Source organism: Microtus ochrogaster (assembly GCF_000317375.1).
Source record: "Microtus ochrogaster isolate Prairie Vole_2 chromosome 14 unlocalized genomic scaffold, MicOch1.0 chr14_random_3, whole genome shotgun sequence".
Taxonomy (NCBI): Eukaryota; Metazoa; Chordata; class Mammalia; order Rodentia; family Cricetidae; genus Microtus; species Microtus ochrogaster.
This window is the reverse complement of record NW_004949098.1, coordinates 396,098-419,148: the sequence shown is the minus strand read 5'-3', so window position 1 is coordinate 419,148 and position 23,051 is coordinate 396,098. Positions and strand designations below refer to the sequence as shown.

At 46.4% G+C, this 23,051-nt stretch overlaps 2 protein-coding genes across 4 annotated transcripts in view; both read left to right on the top strand.

The window, feature by feature from the left end:
• Positions 1 to 7,695, top strand: part of Mob1a (MOB kinase activator 1A) — a 12,528-nt gene extending 4,833 nt beyond the window's left edge. For both annotated transcript variants that reach the window (XM_026788002.1, XM_005364660.2), the window contains exons 3-6: positions 1,020 to 1,113; positions 1,777 to 1,910; positions 6,114 to 6,277; positions 7,323 to 7,695. In XM_026788002.1, coding sequence (XP_026643803.1) covers positions 1,020 to 1,113; positions 1,777 to 1,910; positions 6,114 to 6,277; positions 7,323 to 7,400 — 470 coding nt within the window. In that variant the 3' untranslated portion in view covers positions 7,401 to 7,695. The remainder of the gene's footprint in view (positions 1 to 1,019; positions 1,114 to 1,776; positions 1,911 to 6,113; positions 6,278 to 7,322) is intronic.
• A 7,769-nt stretch (positions 7,696 to 15,464) lies between these two features.
• Bola3 (bolA family member 3) overlaps positions 15,465 to 23,051 on the top strand; it is an 8,546-nt gene continuing 959 nt past the window's right edge. Inside the window, exons 1-4 of one of the 2 annotated variants that reach the window (XM_013352840.2) lie at positions 15,488 to 15,583; positions 16,359 to 16,618; positions 17,210 to 17,333; positions 19,102 to 19,190. In XM_013352840.2, coding sequence (XP_013208294.1) covers positions 15,538 to 15,583; positions 16,359 to 16,618; positions 17,210 to 17,333; positions 19,102 to 19,190 — 519 coding nt within the window. In that variant the 5' untranslated portion in view covers positions 15,488 to 15,537. Of the gene's footprint in view, positions 15,584 to 16,358; positions 16,619 to 17,209; positions 17,334 to 19,101; positions 19,191 to 23,051 lie in introns of both variants that reach the window. The other variant, XM_005364659.2, reaches the window with a different exon arrangement.

The following is a 23,051-nucleotide window of genomic DNA, read 5'->3' as shown; positions in this document are numbered from 1 at the left end:
GGATCTCTGTGAGTTCGAGACCAGCCTGGTCTACAGAGCTAGTTCCAGGACAGGCTCCAAAGCCACAGAGAAACCCTGTCTCGAAAAACCCCCAAAAAAAAGATGCCAGACATGGTGGCATACTCCTTTAATCCCAGTCCATGTGAGGCAGAGGCAGGCGGATCTTCGGACCTCTGAGGTTCAGGACACCAGGGCTACACAGAGAAACTTTTCTTGAAGAAAACGATGATAGAAATACAAATAAAATGTAATGAAGAGGACGTTTATAAGTTAGGGAGTTTTTATCAAGTTTTTATGAAGCAGAATTTTTTTTCTTAATCCATTTTTGTAGAAACTTTGAAAGCCCTAATCATTGTTTTTTTTCAAGTATTCCTTTAGACAGAATCATGGTATTTTGAAAAACTTTCTGAGTCTTAATAATTCTCTTTACACCTAATCATGTTTGCCACTCATTTCTTCCTCCTTGTTGTCTATATCTAGTGAGAGTTCCTTTGGAATGTCCTGTGTGCCTCAGTCCTTCCAGGGGTTACCTTCTCTCTGAACTTCCAGCACTGTTGGCATGTGTTCCCATCTTTTAAATTCTTCTGTCAGAACAGACCCAGACTAGGTCCTTGATTCCAGATCCTTTTTGAGTGGCCAAATGCTGATGCTGAAGTCCGTGTTTGGAATGTACCTTTTTCTCTTTCCTAACAGATGATAGTGTGTAGTTTGATAAGCTGTGAATCTTGAAACTCCTTGGATCTAATCAAATAATATATTCCAATGACTATTTAGTTACCACTAAGTTAAAATCAGCTCCAGTATTTTGCTTAGTTGAACATGGTAGTATGCTGTAGTAATCCCAATTGCTTGGGAAGCTGAGGCAGGAGGATTGCATGAATCCAGGAGTTCCAGACTAGCCTGGGCAATATAGACCCCATTTCCAAAAAGAAAATATTGTCTATATTCCTTCAGTTGAGAGGTGTTTGGTTTGTCATGGTTTACATAGACACTTAACAGTTATGGCATTGTCTTTGCAGCTGTGGATTTCTTCAATCAGATCAACATGTTGTATGGAACCATTACAGAATTCTGCACTGAGGCAAGCTGCCCAGTCATGTCCGCAGGTCCCAGGTATGTATCTAGTCTGGTACAGAGGCTTTTGAATTACTTTCTTTTATAATTGATAAACATTAAGTAATAAAGATTGCTCTTACCTATTTCTTCCTATACAGATAATTCAGTTTGTGAGTTCTTGACTTCTCAGCAATGGCTATTATTGTAACTACTTTAGTATATGAATACTCAGTGTTTAATATTTATATTATAATTGTATTGTTCTGTTGTAGGAGTAAATGCATAGGGATTTGAGTCAGTGGCCAGTAAGATGGCCAAGAGGATAAAGGCGCTTGCTGCCAAGACTGCCTGGACAGTGTGCGCATGCCCACACAGATGGATGTAATTTAACAGAACTGTGACTTAGGTTCGTCAGGAAAGTCTGTTTGTCTGTTTGTTTGTTTGTATTTAAATTTAAATTTAGTTTCTACAAGAATCTCTAGGTGGTCTTTTAATATTTGCTCATTTTTCCTGGTACCTCTTTAGAATTAATGAAAGTAGCTGCACATCCAGAAGTAAATATTTGTCTTAAAGATACTGGGTTAAAAATAGGCTGATATTTTCCTATAACTTCTTAAAGTCTCATAGAATTTCTCTGCATAGAATGTTAACCTGCTTTGATTACAGGTTGTACATATTAAGATTTAACAACTGTCAGTAACACATTGTTGTTCTCTGCAGGTATGAATACCATTGGGCAGATGGCACTAATATTAAAAAGCCAATCAAATGTTCTGCACCAAAATACATTGACTATTTGATGACTTGGGTTCAGGATCAGCTTGATGACGAGACCCTTTTCCCTTCGAAGATTGGTAAGTTATTGGAGTAGAACTGTGTGGTGACCTGAGCTTGATCCCTGAGACCCACATGGTGAGAGGAAGTTGTCCTCTGACCCCAACATGTGCCTTACATGTCGTGCTCATGCACACACAGTTATTAATGAGATGAAATACTTGTTTTTTTCTGTTCTGTTTATGTCCTTTGTCTGTTATAGATAGTAGGTTTGATGTAAGCTGTATGTTCTCTGGAGCACCTTTGGTCTTATTTTAGAGTGTTTTGCAATATACACTTCACTTTTTTTTTTTTTTTGCTCATTTTCTTTAAAATATGTGTGGTTTTGTTGTTGCTTTTTGTGGTGCTAGGATTGAAGCCTGGGCCTAGTGTGTGCGCGAGGCATATATCTGGTTCCTGAGCTCTGCTCACAACCCCGAATTGCGTTTTTGTTTTTTGTTTTTAAACATTTTTTTTTTTTTTTTTTTTGATACAGGGTTTCTCTGTAGCTTTGGTGCCTGTCCCAGAACTAGCTCTTGTAGACCAGGCTGGCCTCGAACTCACAGAGATCCGCCTACCTCTGCCTCCCGAGTGCTAGGATTAAAGGCGTGCGCCACCACCGCCCAGCTCGAATTGCGTTTTAACAGTGAGAAAGGTTTTCTTTATTTCTAGGTAATAGCATTGCTTATGTTTTATCTTATTTATTAATTAAGTCTTTGGGCTGTTAGGGTTTTTATTCTGAATGCTGCTTAAATTTTTTTCCAGACAGAAGTTAGCCAATTTGTTCCGCTTTGATGAGTGTCTTTCCTTCCTCAGTTAAATCACATATAGAGTAAGTTGCCATGTTTTGGGACCTTGCAAACCTTGTGGAAATTGTATAGTTTCAGATCACCTTACAGGGCTAGCTTCCTGCATTCTTCATATTTGTTCTGTTTGTTTGTCATAAAAATACAGAAACATTTTCTCAAAGTAAAAATAAATGTTAGCTGGGTATGGTGTGCACCTTCAATCCCAGCACTCCAGAGACTGTCATAGGCAGATCTCTCTGAGTTCCAGGTCAGCCAGGGCTATATAGTGAGACCCTGTCTCCCACAACAACAACAACAAAAGTGTAGATTTTAAAAAATTGTGCGTGTATGTGTGTGTGCCACAGTACATAAGAGGAGGCCAGAGGAGGACAACTTTGTGGAATTGGTTCTCTCCTGCCTTTATTTCCATGGTGTCTAGGGATGGAATTGGGGTCTCCAGCCTTGTGCGGCAGTTGCTTTACCTGCTAAGCCGTCTCACCATCCCGTTTTCATCAGATACTTTATCATTGTCTATTTTTGATGACTGTAAATTACTGGTTTTTTTGGTGCTGGAGTCAGACCCAGGGCCTCTCCCGTGGTTGAGCACATGCTCTATCACTAAGTTACACCCCAGCCTCTCCATGTCTTCTTAAACTGCTCTGCTAGTAGAGCATTTCTGACTTGCTACTGTTTTGATTTTGTTATTGTACTGAAGAGTGAAGTTAGCTTGCTTGCACTTCCTGGGCTCTGAGCAGCTTCTTACCAGATTTTTTTTTTTTCTTTTTGGGACAAGGTTTCTTTTCTTTTTTTTTTTGGTTTTTCGAGACAGGGTTTCTCTGTGGTTTTGGAGCCTGTCCTGGAACTAGCTCTTGTAGACCAGGCTGGACTCGAACTCCCAGAGATCCGCCTGCCTCTGCCTCCCGAGTGCTGGGATTAAAGGCGTGCGCCACCACCGCCCGGCTGGGACAAGGTTTCTTCATGTGACTTTGGAGCCTGTAGACATTATAGACCAGGCTGGCCTCAGACTCACAGAGATCCACCTGCCTCTGCCTCCAGAGTCCTGGGATTAAAAGCATGCGCCACCACCTCCCTGCTACCAAATTCTTGTGCTCTTCTTCATAGTCGAAGTAGAGGCACTTCTGGGAGAAACATTTAAATCAATTTTTAAAAAACCAAACCAACATTTATTTGTCTCTTATTTGTCTATTCTATGCCCCGGTGTGTCTGAGTCTGGGTGGGAGCTTGGATAGCACTGTACGGGTGTGCGGTCAGAGAACAGCTTGGGGAGGTCAGTTCTCTCCTTCCACCTCACCTTCCACCCCGTGAGCCCCGGAGATTGAACTCCTGTCACCAGGCTTGGCAGCAGGTACCTTTACCCATCAGCCAATCTGCTGGCTGATCAAGTTTCTATACTTAGACTGGTGTTGAGGAAAATGGTGGGGCATGCCTGCCGTTCCAACACTCCAGAGGCTGAAACAGGAGGATTGCTGGGAGTTCAAGGCTAGCCTGTGCTACAGAGTGAGACTTTGTTTCAAAGAAAAAAGCTATTGGACTTGGCTTGCTTTTACCAGTCTTCTATTGAACCTTGTGTTTCTTTCCTCACAGATACTTTATTATATATTGGCTCCACTTGATTGTGTTCTATTAAATTCAGTTTAGAAAGTACTTAGATTGAAACAGCTACATCTTTACTCAGTTAAGCTTCATTTGATTTAATTTTTTGAGGCAAGATCTCATTTAGCTCGGTTTGACCTTACTGTGTAGCTGAGAATGACCTTGTATGTTGTGTCCTTCCATCTCTACCTCACTGAGGTTGTAAAATCTCACCACCATGCCCCCAAAATCCTGCTATTTTTTCAGCTTCTCTCTCTACTGTAATAATTCTAGACTCCTCCCCCTGCCTCCTCCCCATTAGCCTATTATCAGTATTGTAATTTTTGCTAGTTGTTTCAGCTTATTGGTTAGAACTGTTCTTTTTTCCTTTTTTTTGTTTTGTTTTTTTGAGATAGGGTTTCGCTGTAGTTTTTTTGGTGCCTACCTGGAACTAGCTCTTGTAGATCAGGCTAGCCTCCAACTCTGCCTCTTCCTCCCGAGTGCTGGGATTAAAGGCATGTGCCACCACTGCCTGGCCCCCTTTTCCTTCCTTTCTGTCTGTGTCTCTGTCTGTCTGTCTGTCTGTCTGTCTGTATGTATGTATGTATGTATGTATACCATATTCTGTCTGTGTGTGTGCCTGCAGGCCAGAAGAGGGCACCAGACTTCATTACAGATGGTTGTGAGCCACTATGTGGTTGCTGGGAATTGAACCCAGGACCTTTGGAAGAGTAGGCTCTTAACCGCTGAGCCATCTCTCCAGCTCCTCCCTTTTTCCTTTTTTAGCAGCATATCTTAAGTCATTAGCAAGATAGAAATTTTAAGAAAAAAGATGCTTGATTTTAAAACCTGCCCTTTTAGAATTTCATATTAGGATTCTATCCAGAGAAACAGCTCATAAGCTCCAGTGTAATGTTTGCACTATGTTTAGCTAAGACTAGGGGCTGGGAATACAACAAAAATAAACAAAATTTATTAAATATCAAGCTTTCAAGGGCTGGCTAAAGAAAAGAGAAAGTAAAGATGCAAGGGAGGAATGCCGTCCATAGAGGCTGAAAGGTGTTTGTTTAGAATGTTTCTGAGGAACCGGTTTTTGAAGGTGATTTGTCAAACCTGGGGCTCCCTGTGGAGTCCATGGCCTCTCACAGATCACCTAGCTCTGACTGGAGTTAGAGACAAGCAGCACATGCTCAGCAGGCACACGCCTTCTCAGTGCTCCTAGTGTTGGTTATGTAGCCAGTGCTGGCTCGGGCAGTCTCCAGTCGCTTTTCTAAAGGACTTTGGTCTGTCAGCCAAGCTTGTCAGGAATGTATCCAGTTGCCCCTTGGCTGCTGCTTCAAGAGGTCCCCACACCACCTTTCTCTCAAGAGGTGTTTCTTTTTTCTGAGAAGGGATGAGGTCCCAGTCTTCTGTTTCAGGAAGGATCACCCCTTTTGGGCCTGGGAAAATGAAGACCTACTTTTACTTTCCAGAACACTGTAGAGGATGAGATGCTCTCTACTGACTTGAGGGCTATTTGCCTTTTATTTTGTTTAGAAAAATTTTTATTTTTATTTTTTTTTCCTGTTACAAATGACAAAAGTGATGTTTATAATCAAAGTGCTTACTCTTGTTACATTTCATCTTAGGGAGAAACTGGTATTAAACAGCTGACATGTTAATTTGAACTGTGATCAGCAGTCTGTATACCTGTGTCTTGTGTTGTGGGTAGTCAGTGTGGAGTATGAATACTCAGGTTGGGGTTTGCTTTGCTCTGGAGTAGACTTGGCAGTGCTTGAGCTTACGTGCTGCAGTGCTCGCGCAGTGTCAGGACTCACGCTATCCCATTCGATGAAAGACTGACAGGCGTGCATTCAATTGCAGGTGTCCCATTTCCCAAAAACTTTATGTCTGTGGCAAAGACGATTCTGAAGCGACTCTTCAGGGTGTACGCCCATATTTACCACCAGCACTTTGATTCCGTGATGCAGCTGCAAGAGGAGGCCCACCTCAACACCTCCTTTAAGCACTTTATTTTCTTTGTTCAGGTAGGTGAGCCATATTGATCTCGGGGCCTTGGACTTGGATAACTTAGCAAGAACACTGTGTCTTACTCATAGATGTAGACCATCTGAGTGCAAGCTTGGTTCTGCTCCCAGTTTTGTTTTCTTCTCGACACTGTTTCATTCATGATGCAGTATAGAAGGGCGGTGTCTCTGGGCTGGAGAGATGGCTCAGCAGTTAAGAACACACACAGTTATTGTGGAGGACCTGAGCTCAGTTCCCAGAACCCCTATCAGGAGGCTCACAGCTACCTGTGTGGGATCCAGTATCCTCATCTAGCTTCTACAGGCACGTGCACACATGTGGTGCAATAAACTCTCAGTGGCTCACAGATAGACCTAAAATAAGTAACTAAAGCTTTAAAAAAGAAAGGAAGAAAGGCAGCATCCTACTTGGGTCCAGCTGCCTTGGGCTTCCCTTGATCTTTCAGGTTTGCAGCCTCTTGCCTAAGAGCACTAATTCAGAATTAGAAATTTAGAAGGTCAAAACAATTCACATTATTTGAAAGAGATACTAAAGAATTTCAAAGCATGATGTCATATCTCTGTAATCCCAGCCAGATCTCATTTAAAAAAACCAGAAAAGAGAACTGGAGAGACAAACGGGTCAGCAGTAAAGAATACTTCCTGCGCTTGCAGAGGGCCTGAGTTCATTTTCCAGCCCCTGAATGGGGAGCTCACAACCACTTGTAACTACAGCTTCAGGGGTTGATACCCACTTCTGGTTTCTTTAGACACCCCCACATATATGGCAAACACACACAAAAGTAAAAACTTTTTAAAAAGCAGAAAATGAAAAAAGGACTCCTTTTTAGAGCGAGGCAATTCTGTATATAAAATACCATTTTATAGCCAGGCAGTGGTGGCACACACATTTAATCCCAGCACTCGGGAGGCAGAGGCGGGTCTCTGTGAGTTCGAGGCCAGCCTGGTCTACAGAGCTAGTTCCAGGATGGCTCCAAAGCTACAGAGAAACCCTGTCTAGAAAAACCAAAATTTTTTTCTTACATTTTCCTCTTCTCTTTTCCAGGAGTTTAATCTGATTGATAGGCGTGAATTGGCACCACTTCAGGAATTAATTGAGAAGCTTGGATCTAAAGACAGATAAATATTTCTTCTAGAACACAGTTACCCTCTTGCTCTATCTACTGTTAGCACTCTCTCATTGCTGTCTGATATGGACTAGTGATACTGACTATAAGAAAACAGGATCAAAAGACCCATTGCAGAGAAAATTGTCCCAAAGGTAGGTTGGCTGGATAGCTTCAGTACAAGATCTATGGCACAGCCGAATTGGAGCTGCTGTGTGGCTATCCTGTCCTGTTAGTGTCCTCTGTTGTAACCTTACGACTAACCTGTAGTTTGTTGCTGATCTTTTGTTCATGAAAGTGATTTGAGTTTTTCCATGTGACTGCATAATGGACATTAAGGATTTCAGAACAAATTTCTTCATACGGATCGGTTTTGCTTCATTTTGCAAATTGAAATGGTGTTCCATTTCTGAATTCTAGCATCTAAAGCATCTGTTTCCCCTAGATAGCCTTAGGTTTGCGCCTGTGTGCTGGTGTTATTTTTAGCCAGGCATCATGGTGCATGCCTGTACCTGACTGACACTGTGGAGGCAGAGGTAGGTAGGCACATTGGAGAGTAGCCTGGGCTACATGGTGAACTTGTGGCTGAAAAAATACTTTGTTATGCAAAATCCACAAGGCTTAAACCACAGGCATATATGACATGAGATTAACCAAAGTTATTTTAAGCGACTTAAAACTTTTTTGGGATTGAGTCCTTGTCTGTCTAGATGAGGGTGAATAACAGATGTAGTCTTTGTGTCTTCTGATGGCGGCCTTGCAGGTTCTCCTTTTAAAACTCTTCACTTAGGTTTTGGCAGAGATCAAGAAACTTCCAAAAAAACTGTGACAGACTTGGGCCTTAAAGCCACTATTTTCGTTGATGATTTGTGAGGCCTTGCAGTTCTGGAGGGGATAATAGAAAAAAGTATTTAGAGTACTTGATTATTTGCTAAGTGATTCCATGTTTTTATTACAACTTGAAACTTACATTTATATGTAGAAATGCAGACTTATAGCAATAAGGAAAAAAGTAACTTGAGGGTGCTTGTGCCTGCAGAAGGTCTCCCTGGAGCTGGAGACCCAGCCAGGGGAGTGAGTGAACAGCTGTGCTTCATCTTTACTACACAAAGGCTGCATTGAGCTCTAGGGGTCTCTCCTACTTTGTCTTTGTATCAGAACTTGACAATTCCTTATGCTTTCAGGATAAAAGACACCTTTATTGAGGAAGGTGCCTGCTTTCATTTGGTCCTCAGATCTAGTCAGTTCTGGCTGCCTCCTCAGGTATACATGGCATCCTAAGTATCCTGGACACCTGCCCGATGGCCATACTGTAGTTTATCAGCGTTCAGTGTGTCAGAACTGGGCCTTACACAGTGCTTACTGACCACCTACATGGCATAGTTTTATAAAGGTTAGAGTTGAGGAGGCTTTTCTTATTTTTGACTCCACAAAACTGTACAAGAAAGAATTCCTTAGAAACTCCAATTTTTTTTTGTTAGTTTAGTTGTTAGTTGTTTTTGTTTGTTTGTTTGCTTGTTTGTTTTTTGAGTCAGGGTTTCTCTGTAGCTTTTGAGCCTATCCTGGAACTCGCTCTGTAGACCAGACTGGCCTTGAACTCACAGAAATCGTCCTGTCTCTGCCTCCCAAATGCTGGGATTAAAGGCGTGCGCCACCACCGCCTGGCAGAAACCCCAGTTTTAATAACTAACTTTTAGTATGTTCTTAAGTATGCTTAGAATTTTCAAGAAACTGTTTGTCTTATTTTTGCTGAAACCACACATCGCCATTAGAGGAATTCAAGACAGGATTATGGTTTGGAAACAATTTCCTAACTCGGGTGTATGCAGAGATCCAGATGTCAGCTGTTCTGCTCTGCAGACAGGAAGCAGGCTTCTAGATGCCACCAAGAAAGCATCACCCCTCAACCACAACATTTACTTTGATTTGCTTAAGTGAAATTCTCTTTCTTCACCAGGGCTCAATCATTTTTATGATATCTGGCACCATCAAATCAAAGGTTTCAGTGACAGAAATGCCCTCCCTGTGACTGAGCTCCAGATGGGTAGATGCTAAGATAGGGGGCATATGGGACATAACAGCACACCCTTGCTGGTGGTTTGGAACTTGACTGTCTCCTTGTGTGTCCCCTGGCTTTGTTTTTCCTTCTGTCTTTTTAAATGAAAAGAGTACCAAACTCCCAAACTGACTTGCCTTAACCAGCAGTGTGTACACATTATGCTGTTTGCTCACCTCTGAGGCAGAACCTGGCAGGAGGGTGCCTTCATAACATCAGAAGCAATCAGTCCGTCCTGGGTTTATCTACCTACTACCTGCCCCCTTCCTCTACCCTCACCCCAGTAGGAGGACTCAAGCTGTCTCATCTGTTCTGCTCCCTAGACTTGGTTTCAGTGGCTTCCAATTGCCTGGTGAACCCCACCTTAGCCTGTGGTGCTTTAACTTCCAGGACTTTTCAAAACTTGGACAATGATAGAAGGATTAAAGAAACTAGTCATATTTCATTGCTATCCAGTTTTTGTGTTGACAGCCCCTATAGTGTTGCTCTGCTGACAGAATAAAGTGACTTAGCAGCAGCCAGGTAGCCAAGGGTTTTTCACCCTGGCCTGCAGAGCTCTAGTTCATGTAACTGCTCACTGGAGAACTGCAGGTCTGTGTTCTTCATGACTGCAGCAAAGGCCAGGTATAGTCCTGGTGGTGAGGTTTCCTGTGTGTACTCCTGGCTTCTCTCTACGCCCTAAGATCATACAGTAGTAGAGCTTCTCAGACATGAAGTTATTACCTCAGAAGCATAAACAATTCAGGCCTGAAGAGTGTGGGCTGTACAAGTGTGTTTCTAGTCATGGTGCCAGGTCTCCTCTGCTCTCATTGGGAGCTACCCATGTCAGGATGGAGCCCTGGCCTGAACAGTGCCAGCCTGGACATGAGCTGCTGAGCACCTTCCTCCTGAGGTCAGTGGGAGTTGTGGCAAAGAAGGAAAGGAAGGAGTCTTGGTCTTCCTGTCTTTATATTCAGTTTTGATGCTGGCTCTGAGGGGCTTTGGAGCACAGATGGCAGCAGTAATTTTACTGAAGCAGCTGCATGGAGATTCAGTTTTCTCATCAGAGTATCAAGTAAAGCCAAACGGATGGCCAGTGTGCTATGGGCTGCTTATAGAACAACATTCTGTGTTGGTCTGCATCAAAAATTATTTGCATAAGGTAGTCTTGGTTACCATCTAAAAAAAAACTCCTCATGGGAAAAAAATTATGTTGTATTTTTAAACCTTTAGGGCTTTATTCTATTTTTCTAAGTCGTTAACTGTACTTTTTAAAAAAGTATTTTGTATCTACTTTTATAACTTCATCAGAATAAACTATATTGAAAGCAAAAATGACTTAAGTGTGTTAGCATGTTTTCATTTAAATGTGGAAATGAGATCTTTGCAGGTTCTGTGGATTTTGATTAGAGTTTAAATTTGGAGGATTATCTTTGCAAACCATATAGTATCTAATTTCCTAAAGCTTAGGAAGGAGAAGTTCCTAAATGAAACCAAATAGAATACCAGAGCCTTATTCCAAAGAACAAATCCCTGTGACTAGTGCAGACCCATCCCGGAGAGAAGTGAGCCGTCTCCATGCTGGGATGCTCATGGGACTCCGGATCTGAGGTACATTCCTGGGAAACGGTGGAGGCTGGACTCCCTAATTTTATTACCTTGAAGTCAAGTACTCCTGTAGCCTTAAAACCCTCCCCAGCCTATACAGCCACTTATCCTTGTAGGAGAATTACCAACAAGCTCAATGTATCAGTCAGGAGGGGTCTTTAGAACAGGGGTTTTCAACCTGTGGGTGTCACAACCTCTTTGGAGAGCAAACGACCCTTCCACAGGGGTTGTCCAAGACCATTGGAAAACACAGGTTTACATTACGTTAAATGACAGTAGCAAAAGTAGTTATGAAGTAGCAGCAGAAATAATTGTTACAGTTACGAAGTAGGAGCAAAAATAAACCATAGTTGGGGGACACCACAACACAAGGAGACCTGTATTAAAGGATTGTAGCACTAGGGAGTGTAAGGACCACGGCTTTAGGGGAACAGAATTGGGAGAATGAATATATATGGGATTATTGAATGGCTTACAGACTGGTCCAGCTAGTCCAACAATGTCTGTCTATCAATGGAAGGTTCAAGAATGCAGTAGTTGTTCAGTCCACAAGGTGGGATATCTCAGCTGATCTTTAGTATACACCAGAATCTCAAAGTAGGCTCTAATGCCAGTGAAGGAATGGACTTGCCTTCAAGAGCAAGAAAGCAATCCTGCTTCCATGTCCTTTATATAGGCGCCAACAGAAGCTGTGCCCCAGATTAATGGTGACCCTTCCACCTCAGAAGGTCTGGATTAAAAGTGGATCTTCTCACTTCAAATGACTTGACAAGTCCTTCACATGTGTTCTTGGTTGGTTTGGTTTTAGTTAATTTCATATGTAGTCAAGTAGACAAGCAAGAATAGCCGTTACATTCAGTTTTAGAAAAACTACAGGTGCATTTTGGGTTGGTCTGAAAACTGGTTTTGGACTTTTTGAGTAGAGTTGGAAACTTCCTAAGTGATCACATCTTGTATAAGACACAGGCAAGCTGTTAAGTCAGCATTATACATTTACTGGCATGCCTTTATTTTGCAGCCCCGATTGGCTTCAGACTTGAAGTCTTGCTCTGTGGCTTCTTAAGTGCTATGTGCCTACCTCATTTTTGGTGAGTTTTTGTTTGTTTCAGTAGGCCTGAAAATGATCACAAAGGCCATTGGGATGGCCCAGTAGGTCAAGGTGTTTGCTGCCAAGCCTGCAACCTGAGTTTCATCTCTGGGACCCTCATAGTGGAGAGAACCAACTCCAGAAATCTGTTCTTTTATCTTCATATGTACGCTGTGGCATGTGCATGCCCCCATAAATAAATTTAATGATCATCTTAAAATTACATATAACCTTAAAAAAACTTGAAGTGATCACCAAAATGTGTGTCAGGGAATCAAACAGCTGAGTCTTTGGAAGCTCTTTGAAGCTTCAGAAGAGTAGAAATAACCCAGACAAGAGTCAGGAAGGCCAGAGTTAGGCTTTGAAGCCACATAGCCAGAAACAAGCCATGCATCCTTAACATTGTCCAGTGTCAAGATTTTCCATTTAGAAGCATGCCCCTTGGTTGACAGATCCTAGGTCGTACCCCTGTGTTTTGACTTTGAAGGGACTGGGAGGACATTGTAGGGCTTTACTCAGAAGGGAAGTTTAGCAGTCTTGGGAGGCAGGAGATTTTTCAGTCTTTTATACAAATGTTCAGGTAAGGTTAAGAAGCTGGGGTACAGCTACTTGAATCCCTCCTACCCCTGAAAGGGTTCTCTGTAGTTCTGGCTCTTCTGGAACTTGCTCTATAATCTAGGCTGGCCTCAAACTCAGATTCACCTGTCTCTGCCGCCCAGCTGCTGGAATTAAAGGCATGTGCCCCCACCGCTGGCTGTAGGATTGAATTTTTTAAGAACTGACTCTTGGGGTGCTAGGAGGCTCCTCTATAAAATGACTGTTACTAAAAATCATCTCAGTGAAGTAAAAACAGAAGATGCATCCCAAGAGACCCTAACTGAGGAGGCCCCGTGGTGCAGGCTTGTAGCAAGAGGGTCAGAAATCCAAGCTCATCTTCAGCGACATAAATTCGAGGCCAGCTTGGGCCATAGGAGACCCTGTCTCAACAATAAACAAAACACAGAGTGATTAGACCCTAAGTAAACAAAGGTGAACGAACCTCAAGTTCAGAGCAGAAAGGCTCGGCTATTTCCTGGGCCCCAAAGGTGGTTTAAGGAAATGAAGAGGCTAGAGAGATGGCTCAGTGGTTAAGAGCACTGGCTGTTCCTGAAGAGGACCAGAGCTTGATTCCCAGCATCCACATGGCAGTCTGCACCCATCTGTAACTCTAGTTCCAGGGGATCTGACACTTTCTTCTGGCCTTGGACACTGTATGCACATGTTGTGCAGACGTACATGCAAGCAAAACATCCAGACAAAATATAATTTTTTTTTTTATTGAGAAAAGGAAAAAAAAGTTTCAGCCTCCTCCCAGCCTCCCATTTCCCTCCCCCTCCTCCCACCCTTCTTCCCCTCCTCCCACTCCTCTCCCCCTCCCTCTCCAGTCCAAAGAGCAGTCAGGGTTCCCTGCCCTGTGGAATTTTAAGAAGGTTCAAGTTGCAGGCAGTACTGATGTGGCTTGGTTGCAGGAGAGTCTCAAAACAAAACAACAAATTGTGTGACCAAAAGCCTGGCTGACCTGTGCAGGACAATTCTGCTGGATGAGTAGGTAAAGGTGAAGTCGTGCAAGGTGATTTCCTTTGTGTGATGGGGAGGCTGAAGGATTTGAGACATTGTTCTCTCAAGCAGCTTAGACATCCTCTTGGAAGCTGAAGGGAAGGGGGTGCACAGTGGAGCGCCAACAGTTCTCAGTCACAGTTATGTGGATTATTGTTCTGTGGAACAGGATTGACAAGCAAAGGTGCCAATGTAAATGATGCAGGTAAGTCTGACCTTAACCTAGGGCACTTAGCTTCAAGTGGCAAACTCGTCTGCAATGAATTCAGTACTCATTTCCAGCAGGGCTGGCTTCCAGCAGCTCGGAGAGAGTCCCCTGTCTACCTCCTCAGAACCACTTCTCTATCTGCTCCATTGCCAGAGCATCTCTGCCTCTTTGGTTGCAAAGCTGGTTGCTGGTGGTGCCAGGCTTTCTACAAGCTTAGCAATACATTGGAAAACCGTAATTTAATTCCAGCCCAATCCAGGGAGCATATCTCAATGGTCTGGTTCACCATCTAGTTAGCCAGTCCCTGCGCATCTGAACATGTGGTTTGACTAGCAAAGGGGCCACTATACAGCTAAAACATTTTAGTTTTAATTGTGTTCTTGGCACAAAAGAAACTTGAAAGTTAATAAATTACCCCTAATTACACTAACGTAAGTGTAAGTTTTAACATAAGTTTTAAGGAATCAAGCAGAAAAATATGTGTATCAAGTAATGCGGAGATGAGGGCTAGAACACAGGAGTCACTCAACATTGGAATGAACATTTTTGTTTTGAGACAGGGTTTCTCCATTGTCTAACTGTCCTAGAACTTGCTATGTAGGCCAGGCAGGCCTTGAACTAACAGATCTAACTGCCTCTGGCTCCCGAGTGTTGAGTTAAATGTGTGCCACCATACCCCGCCTATAAATGAGCCTGCTTTTAGTTGATCACCTGAAAGAGCAAATCCAGGTCTAATCCGCACGAGGAACTGACTGCACAGACAAAGCGCAGTGACAGAGTCCTGCAGGCCACACCAGACTGAGGCTGCAGACAATCACCACCCGAGAGATGGGATGGGGCTTGGGGGAGCGTCAGCTCTCATTCTCTGACAGTCCTTTGTGGGTGGTTATTTATCCCTCATGGTGTGTGCTTCTAAGCCTACCTATTCTGATGGTTTTTTTGCTTTGAGCCAAGGTCTCACTACTTAGCCCTGGCTGGCCTCAAACCCATTCTGTAGCCCAGGATGGCCTTCCTGCCCCAGTCTCTCCAGAGCTGGGATTAAAGGTGAGAGCCATCACACTCCCATCCCATTTGGTTTTGAGACAGGGTCTCTATAGCCCAAACTCGCCCGGAACTCACTACTTAGCCCTGGCTGGCATTGAACACAAAACAGGTTCCATCCTGTAATCCCAGGGCTGTATCCCTGGAATTTGGGGGACTCCAAAACAAATTTCCATCTTTCTCCCCTCATCTAACACCATACCACACCTCATCCCCACTCCTTCCACCCCTGGTTTGGTTCATCGTTCATCTGGCCTCTGCAGCAGTCTGTTCTCTAGGATTCCTCCCGGAACCAGAGCACTGACTGGGCTGTCAGGAGGCAGGCCTGTCCTGTGCACCCGACAGCCGAGGTGGGCGTCTGGAGGCGAGCAGGGGACCCTGCCTTGGAAGCTGGTCTGGGATGGAGGGTGCGCCCAGGCCTGCAGGTACGGCGGTTCCGGGTGCCGACCACGGGGCGGGCGCGGCCTCCGGGCGGCAGGGGGCGGGCTCGCCCAGGGCTGCGGTTCCAGACCGAGTGCTGGGGAGTCCACGCTTGCACAGTGACCTCGGGCTGCGAGCTGTGTCGCCGGGCATGGCGGCATGGGGCCCGGCGTCCGCTGCGCCTCTGCTCCGCGGGAGCCACGGGGTGAGCCGGTGGGGCTCGGGCAGAGCTGCGGGGGAGCTCGGGTGGCTGTTGTCTGGTTGGGGACGTGGGGCAGGACCAGGGCCCTTCCCTGCTCTCATTCATTTTCTCCTGACCTCTCTGATTCGCACTGGGGGTGCTGGGCGGGGGGTACCCGGGCTCAAGTGGATCGGGGACAGTCCCATTATCCGTCACAGTAGAGTGAACCTGGGAAAGAAATGCTGCCTTCTGTAGCGGAAAACCATTCGGTGTTGTGGTCCCGAGTCCAGGCGTTGGTGCTGGGCACTTAGGCTGAGTCTGCGCTCTGCAGTCGCACACAGAACAGGCCTCTGATCTTCACCCTTCTTAGCCTGCAGGCTGGAGTGGGAGCCCAGTCTACAGCAGCTCTCCTAATCCTCCCACCCTCTCTTGGTTTTTGAGACAGGGTCTTGCATTATAGCCCTGGTTAGCCTAGAACTTGTGACATTCCTCCTGACTCCTGGAATAATGTCCTAAACCAAGGTGCCTAGTCTTTTACCCTTTCAGACTCATCTTTAGCTTTACCTTCTCCATCATTCTCCTCACATGCCTGATGGTATCGAATCTGCCTCCCATGCTGAGGAGTTGTGTTGCTTCCAGGACTGTCATCTAGGGCAGATCATCAGGGATTCTGTCAGTCTGTGACTGCGTCTTAGTGACCTTACATGCTGCCTGCCATCCGATTAGGCCACCGTGGCTGCTTCTGTCACAGGAGCAGTTGCACCCAGGCTTACAGCCTTGGTTTTGTTCCTTCGTGCAGCACACAGACCATCGAACTCCAGGCTTTCATCTGACCTGAATTCCGGCCATCTCAGGCTTCTTGGCCTACGGCCCGGCCAAGCCTCTCATTTGCTCACTCACTGCTTCAGGGCCTGTCTTGGGGTCAGCTCTGGGATGCTGCTGTGGAGAGGCAGACTCTATCTCAGCCTTGTGAGACTAGCCGAGAGCGCTGGGAAGGCTCAGCTGGTAACGTGCTCTCGAGGATGGTCCGAGTTCAGTCCTCAGGACCCGTGTGAGGTGGTAAGGGGGCTCCCTGCTTTTCCCGAGGACCCCAACTGTTTCCAGCCTCCATGTCAACATGTCAATCAACTCACAGCTGCCTATAACTCCAGCTCCAGGGATCTGGTACTCTCATCTAGCCTCTGAAGCACCACATTCATGTGCACAAACTCTTAGACACACACACACACACACACACACACACAACTCAAAGTAAAAATTTGAAAACACAAGCCAGGTGTGAGGGCACACGCATGTGATCCCACTGCTGGGAGGTGAGACGGGGGGGGGGGGGCTCCCTGGGGCTTGCCTGCCAGCCTAGCCTACTTGATGAGCTCCAAGCCAGCAAGAGACTGTCTCCAAATACAAAGTGATGTGGCTGAGAATGACAGCTGTGTTTGTCCTCTGACCCCCAGTGCACATGCACATAAACATACTACAGAGACCCAGGATACAGCCCTGGGGGTCTAGAATAGCACCTGCTCTGGACCTTGTGGTGAGACTGAGGGCTGACTGGAGGCCACCTACAAGCCAGCGCTCCCTGCCCCACCCAGCAGGGGCCATGGCTGTACCACCTCACAGTCCCACAGCCCCCCTCTTTGTGTGTCACAGCTTCCTCTCCTGCACTGTGTACATCGGATGTTTGCCTCCCAGACTGAGGGGGAGCTCAAGGTGACCCAGGTTCTCAAGGAGAAGTTTCCTCGAGCCACAGCTATCAAAGTCACGGACATCTCAGGTGAGGCTTTCTCCCACCGTTGCCATGGGGCTTTGCTGGGCCTTTTGAGTTTTTAGCTGGGGAGAGGCTGAAGTCCAAAGGCTGGGAGGAGGGAACCTTCCATAGTGACTTCTCCGTTTGTGTCGCTTTGGGCCAGATGGAGATGGGGACTTAGAAACGTCAGAGGGAAACCACAAAGGCAAAGGCCTGGCTGAGAAAACTCTGGGTTACCAGGCTAGCCCTGCTTAGATGAGGTCTCTCTTGCTGACCACCAAGCCTGCCCCTCTAGAGGCACCAAGAGCTCAGGATAGTCTCTCACTTTTGAGATGGACTTGTAATCTGACACCGTCCGATGGAGAGCTAGAACAGGCCCAAGGTAGGTTTTTTCAGTTACCCTACTGTATACTTTATCCAAGAGTCAAGCCCAAAGCATCAAAAGGAAACAGGAGAACCAGAGGCAGAATCGGGACCCAGGGCAGACTCTCCAAGCCCAGGCTGGTCCTGTTCTCCTCAGGCCACCTCTACATGTCTGGCTGGCTGTCAGGACCAGGCTGGCGGTGTAGCTTCTGCACTAGAAGCAGAGGGAAGATGGGGGCCTTACCCAGACACGCCCAGAGAGGGACACGGGTGCAGGCAGCTAGATAAGACATGGCTCTGCATGGCCACTGCAAGGAGGGCTCTCCGACTTCCTGAAAGCTCACAGGGAGAACATTCAGAAATAGCTTTTCTTGGGCTGGGGAATGCAGCTCCGTTGGTAGAGCGCTTGCCTAATGTGTACACAGGCCAGCTTTGAGACCCAGAAACATAAAATTGAGCAAGTGTGTTGTGCTGGCTTGTAATCCCAGCATTCAGGAGGTGGAGTTCAAGGCCATCCTTGATTATGTGGAGGGGTTGAGGTCAGACCGTTTGAGACCCTGACTTACAAAACAAAACACAAAGAAGTTTATTTTATTATATGTTAGGAGAGGGCCCTGAGGGCGTTCATTGGTGTAAGAAAGCATAGTTGACTGTGCTTGAAGCCGTTGCTTACAGGTTGGTTACATCATGTCCTGTCGGGAAGGAGGGAAGGGGAGAGAGACAGAGAGGGGCGAAGTGGGAAGGAGGGAGGGGATGCTGGCGCTCAGCTCTCTTTTCCTTTCGTCCAGATATCCAGTTTAGGGGTGAGCAATCCCAATCTAGAAACTGCCTCTGGGCTGAAGAGATGGCTCAGTGGTTAAGAGCATTGCCTGCTCTTCCAAAGGTCCTGAGTTCAATTCCCAGCAACCACATGGTTGCTCACAACCATCTATAATGAGGTCTGGTGCCCTCTTCTGGACTACAGGCATACATGCAGACAGAATGTTGTATACATAATAAAATAAATAAGTTAAAAAAAAAAAAGTAAGACACTTCCTCATAGACATGCCTAGAGGTTTGCCTCCTAAGTGATACCAGATTCTGTCAAGTTGATAGTCACTGCCAGCCACCACTGGATGGACCACACAATCGGATGAAACCTTAGGGTATTTTTAACAGGTCTGTGGAAGGTGGGAAACTGAAATTGACCCTCCCACCATCTCCCATGGCTTACTAAGAGAGAATTTCTACCTCCCAATGCTTCCAGGCCTTGGGCCTCCTCTTTCCTGCCCACACTCCACAGTGTGGGTAGCAGAGAGGCCAGGAGTGAATGTCAGATGGGAAACTGTGCTCTTACTGGGACCTGTTAGTCGAATATGTCAGGACTGTCCTTTCTTGGGACTGCCTGCTACCATCTGTTGTAACCGAGATGCCTTTGACTTTGTCTGTTCAGGAGGCTGCGGGGCGATGTACGAGATTAAAATTGAGTCCGAAGAGTTTAAAGAGAAGAGGACGGTCCAGCAGCACCAGATGGTCAATCAGGTCAGTGGCTGCTGACGGTCCTTGTCCCTCTGGCCTTCAGCATCTGAGCGCACAGCAGAGGGCATGGTTGCTATCGCTGTCGGTTCCAGGGCACAGCAGGGCAGCCATTAGAATGTGGTCAGGAGGACAGGACTTGAGACCCTGGAAACACAAAACCAGAGACTCACTAGGCTGAGAGTTTGAGCAAATGTAAATTCATTCAGAATTGGAACTAGGCCACCCAACGGTTATTTCTCAACCTCTTTGATAATACTGCAATGTTTACTGTTTCTTTGGTTTGGGTTTTTGTTATGGTTTTAAAGAGAGTCTCATGAAGCCCAGGCTAGACCCAAACTCATTATGTAGGCAAGGATGGTCTTGTGCTTCTAACTCTCCTGCCTCCACCTCCCAAGTGCTGAGGGTATGGACCACCACACCTGGCTTATGAAGTCTGGGGACTAAGCTTAGACCCCCTTGGTGAAAATCTACTTACTGAATTGGATCCTTAGCCTTGTTTGGGTATTTTTAAAGACTAGGTAGTCCAGGCTGGTCTTGAACTTACTATACAGCCAAGGGTGACTTTGAACTTCCGATCTTTCTGCCTCCACCTCCAGGTGCACATCACCATGGCTAGTGTGAGGTGGTGAGGGTGGAACCCAGGGCTTCATGCGTGCTGGGCGAGTGCTCTGCCCACTGCTGTACAGCTTCAGCCATGTTAGGGATTTTTGAGTGTGTCCTCTGGCACTGGCTTGTGTGGACTCTGATCTCTAGCCACTGCCTCCAGAGCAGGGTTAGACGTGCTCCGCTGTGCCTGGCCCGCTCAGTGTTTTCTGGTCTCACAGGGCTAAATGACACACTTTTGCAGATTTGGGTTTGTGTTCCTCAGTAGGAACCTATGCCAGCGCTGACTCTGGGCCTCTGTCTCAGAAGCCACCCCACAGCTGTGTTTGGTGTCACTCAGAGCTCTTGGGCGCTGTCAGCTGCTTTAGCTTTTGAAAAGCAGAGTTCTGGCCATCAGCCCCTTTATCTTGGGTTCACATGTGCTCTACTGTCGGAGGGTCCTCCCTCCCTCTGGATGTCCTGATTGAACCTCTGGCCTAGTTCCCTTCTGCACCCAACTCAAAAGCTACTTCCCATCCTCCTGGTTGGGCCCCAGGGCCCCTCCGTTTTCTGACTCCTTCTTTTTAAAATTGTGTATTCTGCGGTACTTTTAGGGGCGGGGCACGATGCTGCAGCACTTATGTGGTCAAAGTAGAACTTGCCTTCCACCATGTGGGTCCTCGGGATTTGAACCTAGGTAGTCAGGCTTGCCAAGCACCTTTTCCCATTGGGTCATCTCACCTACCCTCCAACACCTTCTTCCAGTTGCTGGTGGTTCTGACTTGTGTCCTGACATGTCTACATGCACCCCGGACACGTTAGCCCTTTCACATTCTCAGAGCCCCTCCAGATACAGTCAGCTCTGTGTGGGTTCCAGGCTTAGAATGCAGGTAGCTAGGACAGGGAAGACCTGGCTGGGGGCTTTCCCCACAGCTTGTTGGATGTGGGTTTTCCTGTGGGACTTGTGTTTTGTTCTCAAACACATATGCTACCTGGTGTGACTGGGTACTGGTGTAGCCTGGGTGCCATTAACCTGCATGCATCCCTTGGCCTGCAGCTACAGTCGTGACCCTGAGTAAGTTATTAACCTCCCTGTACCCACACAGTCTGAGGACACATGCAGCCCTCCTTAAATGTACCATGTACCCTAGGCCAGCTAGCTTCCAGGCAAGTCTCCTGTCTTCCCCTCCCATGCCGCTGTGGGAATGCCAGGGTTACAGATGTGTGCCACATCTGGCCCTTTTACCTAGGTTCTGGGGAATCAAATTCAATCAAATTGTCAGGCTTGCTTTGCAAATGCTCTTACTTGGTGAGCCATCTTCTTGACCCTCATGGTGACATTGCTGCTGGCCTTGAGTTCTTTCTTGTGGCTTTCTTCTTCATTATCATCGCTCACTCTTCCCTGTCTCCTCAATACCTGGTGTAACACTGTGTGCACAGGCATGCTCAAACATGCTTATCCAAGGTAAAGTTTTTATTTTTTCAAGACAGGGTTTCTCTATATAGCCTTGGCTGTCCTGGTACTCACTATGTAGCCCAGGCTGGCCTCAAACTCAGATCTGACCACCTCTGCCTCCCAAGCGCTGGTAGTAAAGGCGTGCGCCACAACTGGCTTTCAAGCTGAGTCTTCTTACCCACTGTATTTTGGGGGTTTTGTTGTTGTGATGTTCTTTTTTTGTTTGTTTGTTTTGAGATGGGGTTTCTCTGTGTAGTCCTGCCTGTCCTGGAACTCGCTCTTTAGACCCCGCTGGCCTTGAACTCAGAGATCTGCCTGCCTCCCGCTTTCCACCTGGCTGGCACTAACCCAGCTGCAGAGACAGAAGTAGCCACTAGAGGGCATCCTGGGCCTGCAGCAAGCAGAGGGAACTGGCCGGAAGGTGTCTATGAGGCTTTTTCCAGGGTCCTTTCTGTTGGCAGAGTTGAGGCTTCCATTGAACATAGAGTTGGCCTGGGTAGAGCCACTTAGGAACATGACTGAAACCAGCTGTATCCAGGACCACAGAACATCTGGGTCCATATCCTGACCTACTTACTTGCTGACTTTGGGCCAGGGGTACTCAGTGTTGTTTTAACTCCACAACCCAGGTAGGAGTGTATGTCTGTGTGTGTGTGCACGCATGCTATAGGTTCAGGGTCTTTTTTTTTTTATTTTTTTTTGGTTTTTTTTTTTTTTTTTTTTTTTTTTTTTTTTTTTTTTTTTTTTTTTTTTTTTGGTTTTTTCGAGACAGGGTTTCTCTGTGGCTTTGGAGCCTGTCCTGGAACTAGCTCTTGTAGACCAGGCTGGTCTCGAATTCACAGAGATCCGCCTGCCTCTGCCTCCCGAGTGCTGGGATTAAAGGCGTGTGCCACCATCGCCCGGCTTAGGTTCAGGGTCTTCCTGTATTGCTGAGCTTGACTTGAACTCCTGAGCTCAACTTACCACGCTCCCTTACCCCGGTGGCTGGGCTATGGATATGTAACACCACAGCAAACACAGGTGGGGTTGTTCTTGTTGTTTTCTCTGGGCAGAGCTTTTCTTTGTAGCCTTGGCTGCCCTGGAACTCAATCTGTAGACCAGGCTCAGGCTGGCCTTGAACTCACAGAGATCCACCTGCCTCTGCCTCCTGAGTGCTGGGATTAAAGCCATGTGCTGCCACCCTGGCTACAAACTTAAATACTACTGAATAAAAATAATTGTAAAGGGAGTTGGGTGTGGTGGTATGCACCTCTAGGTAGCATGAGTAGTAAAAACCCATAGATAGATATTGGGGTTCAACTTGAAGACCAGAAAAGCAAAGCAGCCAGCCATTGGCTCCTACCTCTACCTCAGTCCAAAAATGGTGATTCTGCCTCCAGGAATCCTCAGAATTGTTCCAGGCCAGCCAGGACTAGCCAGTGAGACCCAGCTACTGGGAAGAGGCGTAGAGGGGCTTGTGCGCAAGTGCGAGGACCTGGGTTCGGATCCCCAGAGCTCGGGTGAAACTAGACGCTGGCATCACAGACCTCTGTGACCACACTCAGCATCACATCAGCGCCCAGAGGCAGAAGCGGGGAACCCCTGGAGTAAGCTGGATAGTTGATTGGCGAAACAGCAGGCTCCACTTTAGTGAGACACTCTGCCTTGATCTGTAACGCAGAGAGCAGCCAAGGAAGACACAGTGTCAGCCTCAGGCCTTCAAACGCATGGACACAGTGCACACACACACACGTACACCCACACACATGCAAGCATGCACACATACACACATGTACACCCATACACATGCAAGCATGCACACATACACACATGTACACCACACACAT